Here is a 22,645-nt window from a genome sequence, read left to right on the forward strand (position 1 = left end):
TACAAAGTCACACCTTTGAAATAATAGACATAGAGTTAGATTGGAAATTTAAAAATAAAAGAAAGCAAGGAAGGAAGGGTGGAAGGAAAAATGAAAACCCCTCAAATAAAGTATATCTGTTTATATTTTTAAATAGGATAGATTGCCTAGGCCGGTGTGGTAGTGATACGTGGAATGGCAAGCTTGGACTCTCCTCACAGGTTCTTGCCCTACAAAGTTTGAAGAACAAAATTCTCTGACTAAAAGATTTTAAACAAAAATGTGGAAGTTTATTGCAAGTGTATACAAAATCTGAGGAAGGGACCCCAAATTGGGAGAGCCTCTCTCAATATAAAATGGGAAAAATCTAGTCTTCTTGAGTCTCTTTGTCTACAGGTTTATAAATGCTGGAAGCTTCTTTTCTGTTCATGACACTTTCTAATTGGACCATTCCTCATTTTATGTCCCCAGTGCTTTCCTAATTGGCTACTTTCCCTCTTTTCCCTGCATGGTATCAGTTTCAAAGCTTCAATGCTCACCTGGTGCCCCCATTTTCTTCTTCCCCTCATCTTGTAACATTCTTGTAAACAATCAGGTGGCTTGGAGCTATGCATTCCTCTCCCATGGATTCCCCTTCCCTAAAACTGCTTCTTTCTGTTTCTAAAGTCCTTTCAGTAGGGACTTGGAGGAGGGGAATATAGGGAGGGAATGGGAGATATCTGTAATACCATCAACAATAAAAATATATATTTTTTAAAAATAGGATAGATTGTCTTCTTTTATGAGAGTCAATACTGTTCTTTGAATAAATATTTACTAAACATGGGCCAGATGCTGGGAAGAAAACAAAGATGAGCCTGACAGAGGGCACAGAATTGAACCAGGTAACTACTTGGGCTCCTACCCCTAAACCCTGTGATACTCTCCAGAAAGCACTGAAATAATATACAAATGAGTGATCCTCTCCTCATATGTGAAAAGAAGGGAGAGACCCAAGCTGATCCTGGCACCAAATGCAAACATGGAAAATAATTACTGGCAGATAAATCAGTCAATTCAGCCTGTCAGAAAATTTCAATAGGTGAAATGACAGGAAAGCCATTATGGTGCTCTGTTCTCTATTGCACTAAGTATATCATCTTTCTCAGAAAATTACAAGCTCATTTTTTTCTTTTTTTAAAATACATTTTATTGATTATTTTTTTATTCAGAGAAAAGGAGAGGGATAGAGAGTTAGAAACAATAATGAGAGAGAAACATTGATCAGCTGCCTCCTGCACGCCCCTACTGGGAATTGAGCCCACAACCAAGGTAGATGACCTGGACCAGAATCAAACACAGGAACCTTCAGTCCACAGGCTGAAACTTCATCCACAGAGCCAAACCAGTTAGGGCAAGCTCTTTTTTTTTCTTCTTAAGAAACTTCACCTTTATGTCACCCTGCATTTCTCAGTGACACCCAGAGATTTAAAAAAAAAATGTATCGTTAATCTGTTTTAACTCTGTTTCCTCTATTCTTAGTTTTCTAATCAACTCACCCAAGAAATGCCCTCATTCTGTTGGTTAAGTCTTTGAGGACCAAGTAATTCTTCAGTCTTCTATTATTCAGGGCCTTTGAGACATAAACTGCTTTGCTCTATGTTCTCCATAGTTTTCCAGTTTATATTCTTTCAACCAGTTTCTAAAAATAAAGTTATTGAGCACTTGCTACATGTACTAGTGAGATACTGTTCTGGGCTTGCCCTTCATAGAGCTTCCCCATAGAACCAAGTAAAGGAACAAGCAGAAGCAGAGGCAGTTGTGTTCAGCTTAAAAAATAAAAATGAATAGTGCAGCCAGTATGGAAAACAGCATGGAGGTTCCTCAAAAAATGAAAAATAGAACTACCACATGACTCAGCAACTCCACTTCTGGGTATTTATCCAAAGAAATTCAAAACACTAATTCGAAAAGAGATATCCACCACTATTTCATCGCAGCATTATTTATAATAGCCAAGATATGGAAGCAACCTAAGTGAACATCAGTAGATGAATAAATGAAAAAGTGGTGCAAATATACAGTGGAATATTACTCAGCCATTAAGAAGAATGAAATCTTGCCTTTTGTGAGGTTTGGACTTTTATTTTACAGAAGCCAGTGATACCTTGCCTATTATAAAGAGTAAGCCAAACAAAACAAGGCTGAATAAAGGGAGGAATAGTGTTCAAGGAAAAAGGGCACAGTGACACAAAGGTTAGGATGATGTTCAAGAAACTGAGAATCCAATGTTTTTGGAACATAAAGTAGGAGGAACAGAGAAGTGATTTATCGGGTTTGAAGTATAAACAGAGCTATAACACTAAACTATTAAAATCACATCGGGGACTTCATATTTCATTTGAAGAATATTAGAGAGACATTAAAGGGGTCCATGAAGTAGAATGCCAGAATCAAATGCATGTTTTAGGAAGCTCCCCTAGCTGTAATACGGATAGATTCTGGAAGGTCAATACTGTACCGATTGAGGGAGGCGTGGAGACTGTTGCAGCTGCACAGGGAGAGAATGATAATAGCCTGGCCTCAGGTGACAGCAATGGAGATGGAGAAGGGTCAACAGATGGGGGAGTTCAAGTTAAAGTCTCCAGGACTGAACAACACAGAATCTAGCTACTCTAAAGAGACATAAGACACAGTAGGATTCTGTCCCTTTTACCACAGCGGACCACTTCCAGAGACAGAATCAACAATATGAACTAGCATCGGCCATAATACAGGTTCTATATCCAGTAGGGTTTTTTTAGTTTCAAATAATACAAGCTAACCCTAGCAAGTTTAAACAGAAAATAATTCATTAAAGAATACTAGGTCACTCACAGAATTTCCTGAAGAGCCAGAGAAGCGTAATAAAGGTTTCTGAGCCAGGAATCATGGTGACATCACACCATATGCTGCTTCAATTGAAATTATCACTGTCTCCCTGGCTAGCCTGAGGCCTCACAGCTACCCTCTCCACATGGCCGTGGCCATCGGGTATAGGCTCTGTTGCTTCAGAAAATCAGATATAACTGCCACCATCCTCACCACAGTGTGTTTTTCCCTAGGTATCTTTTTATTTGTAGCACTAACTTCCAATTTGAAGTTCAGTGACAGTACCTTCCTTGCCTGCAAGCACCAAATACACATATCATTTACAAGGAAAGGCAAAAACGCAATTTTTTTACTTCTACATTGATAGGCGATGATTTATAAGGTAGTAAATTTCTCAAATACAAAAGAATGTTCAAAGGTGGCCTAAAAGAATAACAGATGTTCACTTAATGAGGTGCTTTTCTAGAAATAATTAGGGCTGAAGTCTTAATTAGTCTGCATAAAGCAAGGAAAGCATAGGGTCAGAAACCTATAATGGTCACAGGTAAGTGGACTTACTTCAAAGCAATCAAGAAACTAAGAAGGGATAACCAATATCAAGACACAAATCCACTCACAATCTTCAAAATACAGGGTATGCCTTTATTTTTATAAATACATTCTTCAAACTATTTTAAAAATAAAATATTAAAGAACATAACAGGAACTGACTCTCAAAAGCAATCCTGCAGTGAATCCTTATATAAAGCATTATTCCTTAGTGTGTGTCATAAACCCTGGTTGACTATATTGGTTTACTCGAAGTAGGACACAAGTACTAAACAGAAAGAGATACTGGTTATTAATGATGCAAGGAATATCTGGTGAAGGATAATGTGTCTGTGGTTGAAACCTATGACCTGGTTATATAAGAAGTCATATGAGGCCCCTCTGGCAAAGTGCAGAGGGTTACAGAGGGCCAAGGAAATCTAATTTTTGAAAAAGAGAACAAGGTTATGGAAACTGGGAAGCCATGAATTAACTCCTAATTTACTGAACTATTCAATAGAGAGGTCATGTCAACATTCCTGAACCCTTCTCATGAAAACAATACTAGGCTAGGAAGGCACAAATAGGTAGACAATTAACACAGTCCTTACCGTTAAGAAACCCACAGTCTAGTGAGGGAGTCTGATCTGTAGACAACAAATATAATAAATACAGAGAGACCAAATAGCTATGAAAAGAGATCAAAGAGGTATTCTGGGTTCAGAAGGAGAAAGCCATTAATTCTGGAATAAATTGAGTAAACAAGAAGGAGAAGGTGGCATCTGAGCTGGGTTATAAATATTGCTATGGTCTGAATATTGGTGTCCTCCCAAAATTCATAAGTAGATTTCTAGTTTTCAAGGTGATGATATTAGGAAGTGAGGCCTTGGGGAGGTGATTAGGTCATAAGGTGGAGCCCTTATGAATGGGATTAGTGCTGTGAGAAATACATTTGTTATTTATAAGCCACCCATTATATGATTTTGCCTCCACCTCACCACAGAGCCTGAAAGACTAAGACAAACATAAACCCAAAGGACAGATGGCAAATGGCTAAGGGGAGTGAAGGATAGGCTTAACACCCTTTGAAGAGAGAGACTAATTCCAGTCACAGGCGCTCAGATGCTCTCTTTGACATATTCTTTCCCAATAATGGGCAACATTCCCCTACAGAAAACCTTTTTATGTTTCTTGGGTTTAAACAAGATTATCTACTTTCAACCAGGTCTTGCATAAACCAATAAACAGAAGCCCAAAGAGGGAAATCTGATCACCAACAGATTTTCAGCCAGTAATAGTTGTATGGCCTTGGGCAATATACTAGTACTGTCTGAGCCAGCACTATTCAACACATACACAATGGGAGCAAGGCATAAAGAGAGCCTCCTATGTAGTTTATATCTTCTACCACACACATTAAAAGGATAAAGAGCCCTAACCGGTTTGGCTCAGTGGATAGAGCGTTGGCCTGCGGACTCAAGGGTCCCGGGTTCGGTCAAGGGCATGTACCTTGGTTGTGGGCACATCCCCAGTAGGGGGCGTGCAGGAGGCAGCTGATCGATGTTTCTGACTCTCTATCCCACTCCCTTCCTCTCTGTAAAAAATCAATAAAATATATTTAAAAAAAATAAAAATAAATAAAAGGATAAAGAAACGTGTGAAATTAAGTTTACAAGTTTATTTGACTCAAAATATCACTTCAATAGGTAATCAATAGAAGTCTTAAAAATCCAGTGGGGCTTTTATTTACCTCAGGGTACATTTCAATTCAATCTAACCATATTTCAAGTTCTCTTTTTTAAAAATTTTTTTCTAAATATATTTTTATGGATTACAGAGAGGAAGAGATAGAAACATCAATGATGAGAGAAAACCATTGATCTGCATGTCCCATCCTGGGGATTCAGTCTGAAACCCGGGAATGTGCATTTGACCAGGAACCAAACCCTAGACCAGTGATGGCGAACCTATGACACGCGTGTCAGCACTGACACGCGTAGCCATTTCTGATGACACGCGGCCGCTGAGGCAGCCGCATGCCGAGGATGAAACATTTGCTGCTCCTGAGGATGAAACATTTGCGAAATAATGTTTTTTCCTCAAAGTGACACACTACCCAAGTTACGCTCAGTTTTTTGGCGAAGTTTGACACGCCAAGCTCAAAAGGTTGCCCATCACTGCCCTAGACTCTTGAGTCCCCAGGCTGACTCTCCATTCACGGAACAAACCCATCAGGTTCTCTTTAGCCACATGTGGTTGGTGTAATGCTGGAGAGTGCAGTTCTATATCTTAGCTTCCTTATCTGTGAAATGAGGATAAAATCGCCTAGCCACTGGAAGGAACACGAGAGATCTATTCCTGGGAAACCCCTGCATCCCGCCCTGCCCTTAGGGAGTCCCCAATAAATCTAGTTTCTCAAGGTCTTTTCTCTCCTGGCCCCGCCCTCCTTCAAAGTGCCCAATAAATCTTGTTTCCCAAGGTCTTTTCTCTCGTGGTCCCGCCCCCTTCAACTCTCCGCCCCTTTCCCCGCCCCCTGCCCACACAGGGAGGAAGCAGCCTGGCCATAAATGCAGTGTGCTTCAAGGCAGCACAGCCTTCAACCACAGTGTGGCTGGCTCCTGGGTCTCACACCCTTTACCTCCTTGGCTCTGCGTCCCCGCTCAGGGCTTGGGCAGTGTTGCTGCAGCGCTGCTGAAGGGGCCACGGCTTGGTTGTGAGTGGAGGCAAGGAGCCAGGGTTACCCGTGGGAGCTGCGCCTGGAAGCATGGATGTGGGCGAACTGCTCAGCTACCAGCCCAACAGGGGCACAAAACGTCCCCGGGATGAGGAAGAGGAAGAGCTGAAAAGGCCCAGGAAACCAGCTGGTACTGGAGAACGTGGGTGCTTTGGGGAAGAGGGAAGGACGGTGGGAAAAGCAGCAGATGAGGCCCAAAAAAGGCTGCTTCCGATTATGGACAGCGAGGGGGAGGGGAAAGAGGAAGAGGAGGAACCATTGGATGCAAGCTCCGTGAAGAAAATGATCCTCACATTCGAAAAGAGATCATACAAAAACCAAGAGCTGCGCATCAAGTTTCCAGACAAGCCCGAGAGGTTTATGGAATCCGAGCTGGACCTCGATGACATCATTCAGGAGATGCACGTGGTAGCCACCCGGCCAGACCTGTACCCCCTCCTCGTGGAGCTGGGCGCTGTTCAGTCTCTTCTCGGGCTGCTTGTACACGACAACACAGATGTGTCCATCGCTGTGGTCCGTCTGCTGGAGGAGTTCACAGATGTGGACGCCCTCCACGAGAACGAAGAGGGAGCAGAAGTGCTCATCGAGGCTCTGGTGGACGGACAAGTGGTGGCGCTGCTCGTGCACAACCTGGGGCGCCTGCAGGAGTCTGTGAGAGAGGAGGCGCAGGGCGTGCACGACACCCTGGCTCTTGTGGAGAACATGGCCGAGCTCCGGCCCCAGATGTGTGAGGAGGCCGCCCAGCAGGGCCTTCTGAGGTGGCTGTTGAAGAGGCTGAAGGCCAAGATGCCTTTCGATGCCAACAAGCTGTACTGCAGCGAAGTGCTGGCCATCTTGCTGCAGGACAGTGATGCAAACAGGGCGCTGCTGGGGGAGCTGGAAGGCATCGATGTGCTTCTTAAGCAGGTGTCCGCGTTTAAAAGACGCAATCCCAGCACTGCGGAGGAGCAGGAGATGATGGAGAACCTGTTTGACGCGCTCTGTTCCTGCCTGCTGCTCGGTTCCAATCGGGAGCGCTTCCTGAAGGGCGAGGGTGTCCAGCTGATGAATCTCATGCTCAGGGAAAAGCAGGTTTCGAGGAGCAGCGCCCTGAAGGTGCTGGACCATGCCCTGCTGGGGCCCGAGGGCTCAGACAGTTGCCGTCAGTTTGTTGACATTCTGGGCTTACGAACCATCTTTCCTCTCTTTATGAAATCTCCCAAGAAGATCAGGAAGGCGGGGAGCACTGAGAAGGAACACGAAGAGCACGTCTGCTCGATCCTGGCCTCCCTCCTGCGGAACCTGAGAGGGCAGCGGCGAACCCGGCTGCTCAGGAAATTCACTGAACACGGCAGCGAGAAGGTGGACAGACTGATGGAGCTGCATTTTAAATATCTGGATGCCACGCAGGTGGCCGACAAGAAGATGGAAGGGGCGAAGCACGACAGGGTCCTGCGAGGGGAAATCCCAGACAGCGACTCAGAAGAGGAGTTCTACCTCCGGCGCTTGGACGCGGGGCTCTTTGTCCTGCAGCACATCTGCTACATCATGGCGGAGATCTGTAACGCCAAGGTCCCCCAGATTCGGCAGAGGGTTCACCAGATCTTAAACATGAGAGGAAGCTCCATCGACATGGTCAGGCACATCATCAAGGAGTACGCGGAGAGCCTCGGGGACGGCCGGAGCCCGGAGTTCAGGGAGAGCGAGCAGAAGCGCATCCTGGGCCTGCTGGTCAACCTCTAGAGCCCGCCCTGGGCGGCACCCAAACTCTCAGGGCCTTCCTCCCAGTTTCTTCTGGGCTCAATGTGACTTCCCGACAAATTGAACTAGTGTTTTGTGTTGTTGTTTTTTTAAATAGTACCAGAGTATAAAACATTTTATTACTATGGTACTGTACCTGTTTCGATGTAGATCATTAGGAAGGATTGTTATAATTAAAGGGTCTGGGCTTGGCAACACATATATTAAAAAGCCTAAAGTTTTCTCTTCCTGTAGAAAAAAATCAAAAATTAAAAAAAAATAAAACGTTTTAGTGTCATCTCATGTTCTTAGCATGAAATTCAGTTTCCTTATCATGACCCACAAGGCTCTTTGAGGAAACTCCCTCCTCTGTCAGGCGCTGTAGGAGGCTTTTTGTAATAGGGTTTAATGGGGAGCAGGGCATATAGAACTCCAGCTCTCATGGACTTTCAGGTATTAAGTACAAATCACAAAAGCAGACATGTGCAGTAGATGAGGTGCTAAGAAAGGGAATAATGAGGAGGGGCTGCTTACTCAGACTGACGGTGAGTTGAGCGACTCTAACAAAGTGACATTTGAGGCCTGAAGAATGAGAAAGAATTGGATGAGGAGTGGGGCTAGTGGCCTGACAGATTAGGGGAGGATTGGGCACTTTGACGAATAAACATAATTTTTGTGTAATTGGAGACAGTAAAGATGGGCTGTGGAGGATGCTTATAAATATTGCTATGGTCTGAATATTTGTGTCCTCCCAAAATTCATAAGTAGATTTCTAGTTTTCAAGGTGATGTATTAGGAAGTGGGGCCTTGGGGAGGTGATTGAGTCATAAGGTGGAGCCCTTATGAATGGGATTAGTGCTAATATAAGAGGCAGGAGAAAGCTCCCTCACCTTCTGCCGTGGGAGGACACACTTACAAGGCACATTTAGGAATTACAAAGCATGCCCTCATGTGACAACAAATCTGCTAGAGTTTTGATCTTGAACTTCCCATCCTCCAGAACTGTGAGAAATAAATTTGTTGTTTATAAGCCACCCAGGGAAAGATTTTCACCCCCCGGCCCCCATCCTCATCAGAGAGCCTGAAAGACTAAGACAAACATAAACCCAAAGGACAGATGGCCAATGGCTATGGGGAGTGAGGGATAGACTTAACACCCTTTGAAGAGAGAGACTAATTCCAGTCACAGGCCCTCAGATGCTCTCTTTGACATATTCTTTCCCAATGATGGGCAACATTCTCCTACAGAAAACCTTTTTATGTTTCTTGTGTTTAAACAAGATTATCCACTTTCCATCAGGTCTTGCATAAACCGATAAATAGAAGCCCAAAGAGGGAAATCTGATCACCAGCAGGTTTTTAGCCAGTAATAGTTGTATGGCCTTGGGCAATATACTAGTACTTTCTGAGCCAGCACTATTCAACACAAACACAATGGGAGCAAGGCACAAAGAGAGCCATATCTGTAGTTTATATCTTCTACCAAACACATTAAAAAGATAAATAAACGAGTGAAATTAAATTTATGAATTTATTTGACTCAAAATATCACTTCAATACGTAATCAATAGAAGTCTTAAAAATCCTATGAGCCTTTTATTTACCTCATGGTACATTTCCATTCAAACTAGCCATATTTCAAGTTTTCTTTTTAAAATTTTTTTTCTAAATATATTTTTATGGATTACATAGAGGAAGAGATAGAAACATCAATGATGAGAGAAAACCATTGATACGATGTCTCCTGCATGTCCCATACTGGGGATTGAGCCCACAACCCAGGAATGTGCCTTTGATCAGGAATCATATCCGAGACTCTTGGGCTTATGAACTATCTTTCCTCTCTTTATGAAATCTCCTGATTGCCCCACCAGTCGCCCCATAGATTGGCACTGATTGCCAGCCAGGCCTAGTAACCCTACCTGTGCATGGGAGGATATGTACCAGGCCTCTAGTACACATCTAAATCAATATTTAAATGCAACTAGCATAGTTCCTGGCCATTAAGTGTGTGCTGATTAAATGAGGAACAAGGGTACAGCTCTTCCATAAACAAGCCATGGGAGAAGGGGCTAAAGTTCAGCCAGAGCCAGAGGGGAGTGAGAGCCACACTGAGAATAAAGATGTTGGCACCAGTGTTTATTAAAATACATTTCATTTTCAAAATTGAGCTATCAGCTATTAACGTATATATACATATTTTGGGGATATGTGTGTGTATATATATATATATATATATATATATATATATATATATTTCTTTGATGCTGGGGCAAAGAGGAAATTTCATGTTGCCCTGGCCCCAGAGCCTCCCTCATCCAGGGACATTGGGACTTTGGGGCTGTTAGGCCCAGTTTCCCAGATAGTCTCTGCTTTCTGGGTTGTCTCATCTGCAACTTCTCCCTGTCAGGATTTCCTATTCATGTATCAGCTGTGTATTCATGTATCACCCAGTATATGATTTCGCATCCACCTCACCACAGAGCCTGAAAGACTAAGACAAACATAAACCCAAAGGACAGATGGCCAATGGCTAAGGGGAGTGAGGGATAGGCTTAACACCCTTTGCAGAGAGAGACTAATTCCAGTCACAGGCCCTCAGATGCTCTCTTTGACTTATTCTTTCCCAATGATGGACAACTTTCTCCTACAGAAAACCTTTTTATGTTTCTTGGGTTTAAACAAGATTATCCACTTTCCACCATGTCTTGCATAAACAGATAAACAGAAGCACAAAGAGGGAAATCTGATCACCAGCAGGTTTTCAGCCAGTAATAGTTGTATGGCCTTGGGCAATATACTAGTACTTTCTGAGCCAGCAATATTCAACACATACACAATGGGAGCAAGGCATAAAAAGAGCCACCTCTGTAGGTTACATCTTCTAAGAAACGCATTAAAAAGATAAAGAAACGTGTGAAATTAAGTTTATGAGTTTATTTGAGTCAAAATGTCACTTCAATAGCTAATCAATAGATGTCTCAAAAATCCAGTGAGGCTTTAGCCAGTTTGGCTCAGTGGATAGAGCGTCGGCCTGAGGACTGAAGGGTCCCAGGTTGATTCCGGTCAAGGGCATGTACCTTGGTTGCGGGCACATCCCCAGTAGGGAGTGTGCAGGAGGCAGCTGATCAATGTTTCTCTCTCATCGATGTTTCTAACTCTCTATCCCTCTCCCTTCCTCTCTGTAAAAACTCAATAAAGTATATTTTTAAAAAAAATCCAGTGAGTCTTTTTATTTACGTCATGGTACATTTCAATTCAACCTAGCCATATTTCTAGATTTTTTCTTAAAAAATTTTTTTTCTAAATGTATTTTTATGGATTACAGAGAGGAAGAGATAGAAACATCAATGATGAGAGACAACCATTGATACAATGTCTCCTGCATGTCCCATCCTGGAGATTCAGTCTGAAAACTAGGAATGCACCTTTAACCTAACCTGAAATTAAAACCAAGACTCTTGGATCCCCAGGCTGACACTCTACCCACTAAACAAACTGTCAGGTTCTCTTTAGCCACAAGTGGTTGGTGGTATAGTACTGGACAGTGCAGTTCTATATCTTAGCTTCCTTATCTGTGAAATGAGGATAAAATCGCCTAGGCCACTGGAAGGAACAAGAGAGATCAATTCCTGGGAAACCCCTGCATCCCGCCCTGCCCTTGGGAAGTCCCCAATAAATCTAGTTTCTCAAGGTCTTTTCTCTCCTGGCCCCGCCCCCTTCAAGTCTCCGCCCCTTTCACGCCCCCTGCCCACACAGGGAGGAAGCAGCCTGGCCATAAATGCAGTGTGCTTCAAGGCAGCACAGCCTTCAACCACAATGTGGCTGGCTCCTGGGTCTCGCACCCTTTACCTCCTTGGCTCTGCGTCCCCGCTCAGGGCTCGAGCAGTGTGGCTGCAGCTTTGCTGAAGGGGCCACGGCTTGGTTGTGAGTGGAGGCAAGGAGCCAGAGTTACCCCTGAGAGCTGCGCCTGGAAGCATGGATGTGGGCGAACTGCTCAGCTACCAGCCCAACAGGGGCACAAAACGTCCCCGGGATGAGGAAGAGGAAGAGCTGAAAAGGCCCAGGAAACCAGCTGGTACTGGAGAACGTGGGCGCTTTCGGGAAGAGGGAACGACGGTGGGAAAAGCAGCAGATGAGGCCCAAAAAAGGCTGCTTCCGATTATGGACAGCGAGGGAGAGGGGAAAGAGGAGGAGGAGGAACCATTGGATGCAAGCTCCGTGAAGAAAATGATCCTCACATTCGAAAAGAGATCATACAAAAACCAAGAGCTGCGCATCAAGTTTCCAGACAAGCCCGAGAAGTTTATGGAATCCGAGCTGGACCTCCATGACATCATTCAGGAGATGCACGTGGTAGCCACCCGGCCAGACCTGTACCCCCTCCTCGTGGAGCTGGGCGCTGTTCAGTCTCTTCTCGGGCTGCTTGGACACGACAACACAGATGTGTCCATCGCTGTGGTCCGTCTGCTGGAGGAGTTCACAGACGTGGACGCCCTCCACGAGAGCGAAGAGGGAGCAGAAGTGCTCATCGAGGCTCTGGTGGACGGTCAAGTGGTGGCGCTGCTCGTGCAGAACCTGGGGCGCCTGCAGGAGTCTGTGAGAGAGGAGGCGCAGGGCGTGCACAACACCCTGGCTCTTGTGGAGAACATGGCCGAGTTCCGGCCCCAGATGTGTGAGGAGGCCGCCCAGCAGGGCCTTCTGCGATGGCTGTTGAAGAGGCTGAAGGCCAAGATGCCTTTCGATGCCAACAAGCTGTACTGCAGCGAAGTGCTGGCCATCTTGCTGCAGGACAGTGATGCAAACAGGGCGCTGCTGGGGGAGCTGGAAGGCATCGATGTGCTTCTTAAGCAGGTGTCCGCGTTTAAAAGACGCAATCCCAGCACTGCGGAGGAGCAGGAGATGATGGAGAACCTGTTTGACGCGCTCTGTTCCTGCCTGCTGCTCGGTTCCAATCGGGAGCGCTTCCTGAAGGGCGAGGGTGTCCAGCTGATGAATCTCATGCTCAGGGAAAAGCAGGTTTCGAGGAGCAGCGCCCTGAAGGTGCTGGACCATGCCCTGCTGGGGCCCGAGGGCTCAGACAGTTGCCATCAGTTTGTTGACATTCTGGGCTTACGAACCATCTTTCCTCTCTTTATGAAATCTCCCAAGAAGATCAGGAAAGCGGGGAGCACTGAGAAGGAACACGAAGAGCACGTCTGCTCGATCCTGGCCTCCCTCCTGCGGAACCTGAGAGGGCAGCGGCGAACCCGGCTGCTCAGGAAATTCACTGAACACGGCAGCGAGAAGGTGGACAGACTGATGGAGCTGCATTTTAAATATCTGGATGCCACGCAGGTGGCCGACAAGAAGATGGAAGGGGCGAAGCACGACAGGGTCCTGCGAGGGGAAATCCCAGACAGCGACTCGGAAGAGGAGTTCTACCTCCGGCGCTTGGACGCGGGGCTCTTTGTCCTGCAGCACATCTGCTACATCCTGGCGGAGATCTGCAATGCCAAGGTCCCCCAGATTCGGCAGAGGGTTCACCAGATCTTAAACATGAGAGGAAGCTCCATCGACATGGTCAGGCACATCATCAAGGAGTACGCGGAGAGCCTCGGGGACGGCCGGAGCCCGGAGTTCAGGGAGAGCGAGCAGAAGCGCATCCTGGGCCTGCTGGTCAACCTCTAGAGCCCGCCCTGGGCGGCACCCACACTCTAGGTCCTTCCTCCCAGTTTCTTCTGGGCTCAATGTGACTTCCCGACAAATTGAACTCGTGTTTTGTGGGGTTTTTTTGTTTTAAATAGTACCAAAGAGTATAAAACATTTTATTACTATGGTACTGTACCTGTTTCCATGTAGATCATTAGGAAGGATTGTTATAATTAAAGGGTCTGGGCTTGGCAACACATATATTAAAAAGCCTAAAGTTTTCTCTTCCTGTAGAAAAAAAGTCAAAAATTAAAAAAAATAAAACGTTTTAGTGTCGTCTCATGTTCTTAGCATGAAATTCAGTTTCCTTATCATGACCCACAAGGCTCTTTGGGAAACTCCCTCCTCTGTCAGGCGCTGTAGGAGGCTTTTTGTAATAGGTTTTAATGGGGAGCAGGGCATATAGAACTCCAGCTCTCATGGACTCTCAGCCATTAAGTACAAATTACAAAAGCAGACATGTGCAGTACAGGAGGTGCTAAGAAAGGGAATAATGAGGAGGGGATGCTTACTCAGACTGACGGTGAGTTGAGCGACTCTAACAAAGTGACATTTGAGGCCTGAAGAGTGAGAAAGAATTGGATGAGGAGTGGGGCTAGTGGCCTGACAGATTAGGGGAGGATTGGGCACTTTGAGGAATAAACATAATTTTTGTGTAATTGGAGACAGTAAACATGGGCTGTGGAGGATGCTTATAAATATTGCTATGGTCTGAATATTTGTGTCCTCCCAAAATTCATAAGTAGATTTCTAGTTTTCAAGGTGATGGTATTAGGAAGTGGGGCCTTGGGGAGGTGATTGAGTCATAAGGTGGAGCCCTTATGAATGGGATTAGTGCTAATATAAGAGGCAGGAGAAAGCTCCCTCACCTCCTTCTGCCGTGGGAGGACACACTTACAAGGCACATTTAGGAACTACAATGCATGCCCTCATGTGACAACAAATCTGCTAGTGCCTTCATCTTGAACTTCCCATCCTCCAGAACTGTGAGAAATAAATTTGTTATTTATAAGCCACCCAGGGAATGATTTTCACCCCCCGCCCCCTATCCTCATCACAGAGCCTGAAAGACTAAGACAAACATAAACCCAAAGGACAGATGGCCAATGGCTATGGGGAGTGAGGGATAGGCTTAACACCCTTTGCAGAGAGAGACTAATTCCAGTCACAGGCCCTCAGATGCTCTCTTTGACTTATTCTTTCCCAATGATGGACAACTTTCTCCTACAGAAAACCTTTTTATGTTTCTTGGGTTTAAACAAGATTATCCACTTTCCACCATGTCTTGCATAAACCGATAAACAGAAGCACAAAGAGGGAAATCTGATCACCAGCAGGTTTTCAGCCAGTAATAGTTGTATGGCCTTGGGCAATATACTAGTACTTTCTGAGCCAGCAATATTCAACACATACACAATGGGAGCAAGGCATAAAAAGAGCCACCTCTGTAGGTTACATCTTCTAAGAAACGCACTAAAAAGATAAAGAAACGTGTGAAATTAAGTTTATGAGTTTATTTGAGTCAAAATGTCACTTCAATAGCTAATCAATAGATGTCTCAAAAATCCAGTGAGGCTTTAGCCAGTTTGGCTCAGTGGATAGAGCGTCGGCCTGCGGACTGAAGGGTCCCAGGTTGATTCCGGTCAAGGGCATGTACCTTGGTTGCGGGCACATCCCCAGTAGGGAGTGTGCAGGAGGCAGCTGATCAATGTTTCTCTCTCATCGATGTTTCTAACTCTCTATCCCTCTCCCTTCCTCTCTGTAAAAACTCAATAAAGTATATTTTTTAAAAAAATCCAGTGAGTCTTTTTATTTACGTCATGGTACATTTCAATTCAACCTAGCCATATTTCTAGATTTTTTCTTAAAAAAAATTTTTTTCTAAATGTATTTTTATGGATTACAGAGAGGAAGAGATAGAAACATCAATGATGAGAGACAACCATTGATACAATGTCTCCTGCATGTCCCATCCTGGAGATTCAGTCTGAAAACTAGGAATGCACCTTTAACCTAACCTGAAATTAAAACCAAGACTCTTGGATCCCCAGGCTGACACTCTACCCACTAAACAAACTGTCAGGTTCTCTTTAGCCACAAGTGGTTGGTGGTATAGTACTGGACAGTGCAGTTCTATATCTTAGCTTCCTTATCTGTGAAATGAGGATAAAATCGCCTAGGCCACTGGAAGGAACAAGAGAGATCAATTCCTGGGAAACCCCTGCATCCCGCCCTGCCCTTGGGAAGTCCCCAATAAATCTAGTTTCTCAAGGTCTTTTCTCTCCTGGCCCCGCCCCCTTCAAGTCTCCGCCCCTTTCACGCCCCCTGCCCACACAGGGAGGAAGCAGCCTGGCCATAAATGCAGTGTGCTTCAAGGCAGCACAGCCTTCAACCACAGTGTGGCTGGCTCCTGGGTCTCGCACCCTTTACCTCCTTGGCTCTGCGTCCCCGCTCAGGGCTTGGGCAGTGTGGCTGCAGCGCTGCTGAAGGGGCCACGGCTTGGTTGTGAGTGGAGGCAAGGAGCCAGGGTTACCCTTGGGAGCTGCGCCTGGAAGCATGGATGTGGGCGAACTGCTCAGCTACCAGCCCAACAGGGGCACAAAACGTCCCCGGGATGAGGAAGAGGAAGAGCTGAAAAGGCCCAGGAAACCAGCTGGTACTGGAGAACGTGGGCGCTTTGGGGAAGAGGGAACGACGGTGGGAAAAGCAGCAGATGAGGCCCAAAAAAGGCTGCTTCCGATTATGGACAGCGAGGGGGAGGGGAAAGAGGAAGAGGAGAAACCATTGGATGCAAGCTCCGTGAAGAAAATGATCCTCACATTCGAAAAGAGATCATACAAAAACCAAGAGCTGCGCATCAAGTTCCCAGACAAGCCCGAGAAGTTTATGGAATCCGAGCTGGACCTCCATGACATCATTCAGGAGATGCACGTGGTAGCCACCAGGCCAGACCTGTACCCCCTCCTCGTGGAGCTGGGCGCTGTTCAGTCTCTTCTCGGGCTGCTTGGACACGACAACACAGATGTGTCCATCGCTGTGGTCCGTCTGCTGGAGGAGTTCACAGACGTGGACGCCCTCCACGAGAGCGAAGAGGGAGCAGAAGTGCTCATCGAGGCTCTGGTGGACGGTCAAGTGGTGGCGCTGCTCGTGCAGAACCTGGGGCGCCTGCAGGAGTCTGTGAGAGAGGAGGCGCAGGGCGTGCACGACACCCTGGCTCTTGTGGAGAACATGGCCGAGTTCCGGCCCCAGATGTGTGAGGAGGCCGCCCAGCAGGGCCTTCTGCGGTGGCTGTTGAAGAGGCTGAAGGCCAAGATGCCTTTCGATGCCAACAAGCTGTACTGCAGCGAAGTGCTGGCCATCTTGCTGCAGGACAGTGATGCAAACAGGGCGCTGCTGGGGGAGCTGGAAGGCATCGATGTGCTTCTTAAGCAGGTGTCCGCGTTTAAAAGACGCAATCCCAGCACTGCGGAGGAGCAGGAGATGATGGAGAACCTGTTTGACGCGCTCTGTTCCTGCCTGCTGCTCCGTTCCAATCGGGAGCGCTTCCTGAAGGGCGAGGGTGTCCAGCTGATGAATCTCATGCTCAGGGAAAAGCAGGTTTCCAGGAGCAGCGCCCTGAAGGTGCTGGACCATGCCCTGCTGGGGCCCGAGGGCTCAGACAGTTGCCGTCAGTTTGTTGACATTCTGGGCTTACGAACCATCTTTCCTCTCTTTATGAAATCTCCCAAGAAGACCAGGAAGGCGGGGAGCACTGAGAAGGAACACGAAGAGCACCTCTGCTCGATCCTGGCCTCCCTCCTGCGGAACCTGAGAGGGCAGCGGCGAACCCGGCTGCTCAGGAAATTCACTGAACACGGCAGCGAGAAGGTGGACAGACTGATGGAGCTGCATTTTAAATATCTGGATGCCACGCAGGTGGCCGATAAGAAGATGGAAGGGGCGAAGCACGACAGGGTCCTGCGAGGGGAAATCCCAGACAGCGACTCGGAAGAGGAGTTCTACCTCCAGCGCTTGGACGCGGGGCTCTTTGTCCTGCAGCACATCTGCTACATCCTGGCGGAGATCTGCAATGCCAAGGTCCCCCAGATTCGGCAGAGGGTTCACCAGATCTTAAACATGAGAGGAAGCTCCATCGACATGGTCAGGCACATCATCAAGGAGTACGCGGAGAGCCTCGGGGACGGCCGGAGCCCGGAGTTCAGGGAGAGCGAGCAGAGGCGCATCCTGGGCCTGCTGGTCAACCTCTAGAGCCCGCCCTGGGCGGCACCCACACTCTCAGGGCCTTCCTCCCAGTTTCTTCTGGGCTCAACGTGACTTCCCGACAAATTGAATTAGTGTTTTGTGTTGTTGTTTTTTTAAATAGTACCAGAGTATAAAACATTTTATTACTATGGTACTGTACCTGTTTCCATGTAGATCATTAGGAAGGATTGTTATAATTAAAGGGTCTGGGCTTGGCAACACATATATTAAAAAGCCTAAAGTTTTCTCTTCCTGTAGAAAAAAATCAAAAATTAAAAAAAAATAAAACGTTTTAGTGTCATCTCATGTTCTTAGCATGAAATTCAGTTTCCTTATCATGACCCACAAGGCTCTTTGAGGAAACTCCCTCCTCTGTCAGGCGCTGTAGGAGGCTTTTTGTAATAGGGTTTAATGGGGAGCAGGGCATATAGAACTCCAGCTCTCATGGACTCTCAGGCATTAAGTACAAATCACAAAAGCAGACATGTGCAGTACAGGAGGTGCTAAGAAAGGGAATAATGAGGAGGGGATGCTTACTCAGACTGACGGTGAGTTGAGCGACTCTAACAAAGTGACATTTGAGGCCTGAAGAATGAGAAAGAATTGGATGAGGAGTGGGGCTAGTGGCCTGACAGATTAGGGGAGGATTGGGCACTTTGACGAATAAACATAATTTTTGTGTAATTGGACACAGTAAAGATGGGCTGTGGAGGATGCTTATAAATATTGCTATGGTCTGAATATTTGTGTCCTCCCAAAATTCATAAGTACATTTCTAGTTTTCAAGGTGATGGTATTAGGAAGTGGGGCCTTGGGGAGGTGATTGGGTCATAAGTTGGAGCCCTTATGAATGGGATTAGGGCTTATATAAAAGGCAGGAGAAAGCTCCCTCACCTCCTTCTGCCGTGGGAGGACACACTTACAAGGCACATTTAGGAACTACAAAACATGCCCTCATGTGACAACAGATCTGCTAGAGTCTTGATCTTGAACTTCCCATCCTCCAGAACTGTGAGAAATAAATTTGTTGTTTATAAGCCACCCAGTGTATGATTTCCCCGCCCTCACCACAGAGCCTGAAAGACTAAGACAACATAAACCCAAAGGACAGATGGAAAATGGCTAAGGGGGTGAGGGATAATCTTAACACCCTTTGCAGAGAGAGACTAATTCCAGTCACAGGCCCTCAGATGCTCTCTTTGACTTATTCTTTTCCAATGATGGACACCTTTCTCCTACAGAAAACTTTTTTATGTTTCTTGGGTTTAAACAAGATCATCCACTTTCCACCAGGTCTTGCATAAACAGATAAACAGAAGCCCAAAGAGGGAAATCTGATCACCAGCAGGTTTTCAGCCAGTAATAGTTGTATGGCCTTGGGCAATATACTAGTACTTTCTGAGCCAGCACTATTCAACACAAACACAATGGGAGCAAGGCACAAAAAGAGCCACCTCTGTAGTTTACATCTTCTACCAAACACATTAAAAAGATAAAGAAACGAGCAAAATTAAGTTTATGAATTTATTTGACTCAAAATGTCACTTCAATACGTAATCAATAGAAGTCTTAAAAATCCAGTGAGGCTTTAGCCAGTTTGGCTCAGTGTATAGAGCGTCGGCCTGCGGACTGAAGGATCCCAGGTTGATTCCGGTCAAGGGCATGTACCTTGGTTGCGGGCACATCCCCAGTAGGGAGTGTGCAGGAGGCAGCTGATCAATGTTTCTCTCTCATCGATGTTTCTAACTCTCTATCCCTCTCCCTTCCTCTCTGTAAAAACTCAATAAAGTATATATTTTTTTAAAAAAATCCAGTGAGCCTTTTTATTTACGTCATGGTACATTTCAATTCAACCTAGCCATATTTCTAGTTTTCTTTTTTAAAAAATTTTTTTCTAAATGTATTTTTATGGATTACAGAGAGGAAGAGATAGAAACATCATTGATGAGAGAAAACCGTTGATACAATGTCTCCTGCATGTCCCATCCTGGAGATTCAGTCTGAAACTCAGGAATGCGCCTTTGACCTGAAATTAAAACCAAGACTCTTGGATCCCCAGGCTGACACTCTACCCACTAAACAAACCCGTCAGGTTCTCTTTAGCCACATGTGGTTGGTGGTATAGTACTGGACAGTGCAGTTCTATATCTTAGCTTCCTTATCTGTGAAATGAGGATAAAATCGCCTAGGCCACTGGAAGGATCATGAGAGATCTATTCCTGGGAAACCCCTGCATCCCGCCCTGCCCTTGGGAAGTCCCCAATAAATCTAGTTTCTCAAGGTCTTTTCTCTCCTGGCCCCGCCCTCCTTCAAAGTGCCCAATAAATCTTGTTTCCCAAGGTGTTTTCTCTCGTGGCCCCGCCCCCTTCAAGTCTCCGCCCCTTTCCCCGCCCCCTGCCCACACAGGGAGGAAGCAGCCTGGCCATAAATGCAGTGTGCTTCAAAGCAGCACAGCCTTCAACCACAGTGGGGCTGGCTCCTGCATCTCACACCCTTTACCTCCTTGGCTCTGCGTCCCTGCTCAGGGCTTGGGCAGTGTGGCTGCAGCGCTGCTGAAGGGGCCACGGCTTGGTTGTGAGTGGAGGCAAGGAGCCAGAGTTACCCCTGAGAGCTGCGCCTGGAAGCATGGATGTGGGCGAACTGCTCAGCTACCAGCCCAACAGGGGCACAAAACGTCCCCGGGATGAGGAAGAGGAAGAGCTGAAAAGGCCCAGGAAACCAGCTGGTACTGAAGAACCTGGGCGCTTTGGGGAAGAGGGAACGACGGTGGGAAAAGCAGCAGATGAGGCCCAAAAAAGGCTGCTTCCGATTATGGACAGCGAGGGAGAGGGGAAAGAGGAAGAGGAGAAACCATTGGATGCAAGCTCCGTGAAGAAAATGATCCTCACATTCGAAAAGAGATCATACAAAAACCAAGAGCTGCGCATCAAGTTCCCAGACAAGCCCGAGAGGTTTATGGAATCTGAGCTGGACCTCGATGACATCATTCAGGAGATGCACGTGGTAGCCACCCGGCCAGACCTGTACCCCCTCCTCGTGGAGCTGGGCGCTGTTCAGTCTCTTCTAGGGCTGCTTGTACATGACAACACAGATGTGTCCATAGCTGTGGTCCGTCTGCTGGAGGAGTTCACAGATGTAGACGCCCTCCACGAGAACGCAGAGGGAGCAGAAGTGCTCATCGAGGCTCTGGTGGACGGGCAAGTGGTGGCGCTGCTCGTGCACAACCTGGGGCGCCTGCAGGAGTCTGTGAGAGAGGAGGCGCAGGGCGTGCACGACACCCTGGCTCTTGTGGAGAACATGGCCGAGCTCCGGCCCCAGATGTGTGAGGAGGCCGCCCAGCAGGGCCTTCTGCGGTGGCTGTTGAGGAGGCTGAAGGCCAAGATGCCTTTCGATGCCAACAAGCTGTACTGCAGCGAAGTGCTGGCCATCTTGCTGCAGGACAGTGATGCAAACAGGGCACTGCTGGGGGAGCTGGATGGCATCGATGTGCTTCTTCAGCAGTTGTCCACGTTTAAAAGACGCAATCCCAGCACTGCGGAGGAGCAGGAGATGATGGAGAACCTGTTTGACGCGCTCTGTTCCTGCCTGCTGCTCGGTTCCAATCGGGAGCGCTTCCTGAAGGGCGAGGGTGTCCAGCTGATGAATCTCATGCTCAGGGAAAAGCAGGTTTCGAGGAGCAGCGCCCTGAAGGTGCTGGACCATGCCCTGCTGGGGCCCGAGGGCTCAGACAGTTGCCATCAGTTTGTTGACATTCTGGGCTTACGAACCATCTTTCCTCTCTTTATGAAATCTCCCAAGAAGATCAGGAATGCGGGGAGCACTGAGAAGGAACACGAAGAGCACGTCTGCTCCATCCTGGCCTCCCTCCTGCGGAACCTGAGAGGGCAGCGGCGAACCCGGCTGCTCAGGAAATTCACTGAACACGGCAGCGAGAAGGTGGACAGACTGATGGAGCTGCATTTTAAATATCTGGATGCCACGCAGGTGGCCGACAAGAAGATGGAAGGGGCGAAGCACGACAGGGTCCTGCGAGGGGAAATCCCAGACAGCGACTCGGAAGAGGAGTTCTACCTCCGGCGCTTGGACGCGGGGCTCTTTGTCCTGCAGCACATCTGCTACATCCTGGCGGAGATCTGCAACGCCAAGGTCCCCCAGATTCGGCAGAGGGTTCACCAGATCTTAAACATGAGAGGAAGCTCCATCGACATGGTCAGGCACATCATCAAGGAGTACGCGGAGAGCCTCGGGGACGGCCAGAGCCCGGAGTTCCGGGAGAGCGAGCAGAAGCGCATCCTGGGCCTGCTGGTCAACCTCTAGAGCCCGCCCTGGGCGGCACCCACACTCTCAGGGCCTTCCTCCCAGTTTCTTCTGGGCTCAATGTGACTTCCCGACAAATTGAACTCGTGTTTTGTGTGTTGTTTTTTTAAATAGTACCAAAGAGTATAAAACATTTTATTACTATGGTACTGTACCTGTTTCCATGTAGATCATTAGGAAGGATTGTTATAATGAAAGGGTCTGGGCTTGCCAACACAAATATTAAAAAGCCTAAAGTTTTCTCTTCCTGTAGAAAAAAATAACACACAAAAATTTAAAAAATAAAACGTTTTAGTGTCGTCTCATGTTCTTTGCATGAAATTCAGTTTCCTTATCATGACCCACAAGGCTCTTTGAGAAAACTCCCTCCTCTGTCAGGCAGTGTAAGAGGCTTTTTGTAATAGGGTTTAATGGGGAGCAGGGCATGTAGAACTCCAGCTCTCATGGACTCTCAGCCATTAAGTACAAATTACAAAAGCAGACATGTGCAGTAGATGAGGTGCTAAGAAAGGGAATAATGAGGAGGGGCTGCTTACTCAGACTGACGGTGAGTTGAGTGACTAACAAAGTGACATTTGAGGCCTG

General features: G+C 46.9%; 4 protein-coding genes across 4 annotated transcripts; all 4 read left to right on the plus strand.

Moving 5' to 3' along the window:
- Positions 1–6,121: 6,121 nt before the first annotated feature.
- Positions 6,122–7,813, plus strand: LOC307110196 (beta-catenin-like protein 1; the record flags this gene model as incomplete). Its single annotated transcript, XM_079789194.1, has 1 exon — positions 6,122–7,813. The coding sequence occupies one exon, from the start codon at positions 6,122–6,124 to the stop codon at positions 7,811–7,813; it is 1,692 nt and encodes a 563-aa protein (XP_079645320.1).
- A 3,975-nt stretch (positions 7,814–11,788) lies between these two features.
- On the plus strand, positions 11,789–13,480 carry LOC307110197 (beta-catenin-like protein 1; the record flags this gene model as incomplete). Its single annotated transcript, XM_079789195.1, has 1 exon — positions 11,789–13,480. The coding sequence occupies one exon, from the start codon at positions 11,789–11,791 to the stop codon at positions 13,478–13,480; it is 1,692 nt and encodes a 563-aa protein (XP_079645321.1).
- Positions 13,481–16,057: 2,577 nt separating this feature from the next.
- LOC307110198 (beta-catenin-like protein 1) lies at positions 16,058–17,749 on the plus strand (the record flags this gene model as incomplete). Its single annotated transcript, XM_079789196.1, has 1 exon — positions 16,058–17,749. One exon carries the CDS (start codon positions 16,058–16,060, stop codon positions 17,747–17,749), a length of 1,692 nt encoding a protein of 563 aa, XP_079645322.1.
- A 2,619-nt stretch (positions 17,750–20,368) lies between these two features.
- LOC307110199 (beta-catenin-like protein 1) lies at positions 20,369–22,060 on the plus strand (the record flags this gene model as incomplete). Its single annotated transcript, XM_079789197.1, has 1 exon — positions 20,369–22,060. The coding sequence occupies one exon, from the start codon at positions 20,369–20,371 to the stop codon at positions 22,058–22,060; it is 1,692 nt and encodes a 563-aa protein (XP_079645323.1).
- Between the last annotated feature and the right edge of the window lie 585 nt (positions 22,061–22,645).

This window comes from Cnephaeus nilssonii (assembly GCF_951640355.1).
Source record: "Cnephaeus nilssonii genome assembly, chromosome: 13".
In the NCBI taxonomy this organism is placed as follows: domain Eukaryota; kingdom Metazoa; phylum Chordata; class Mammalia; order Chiroptera; family Vespertilionidae; genus Cnephaeus; species Cnephaeus nilssonii.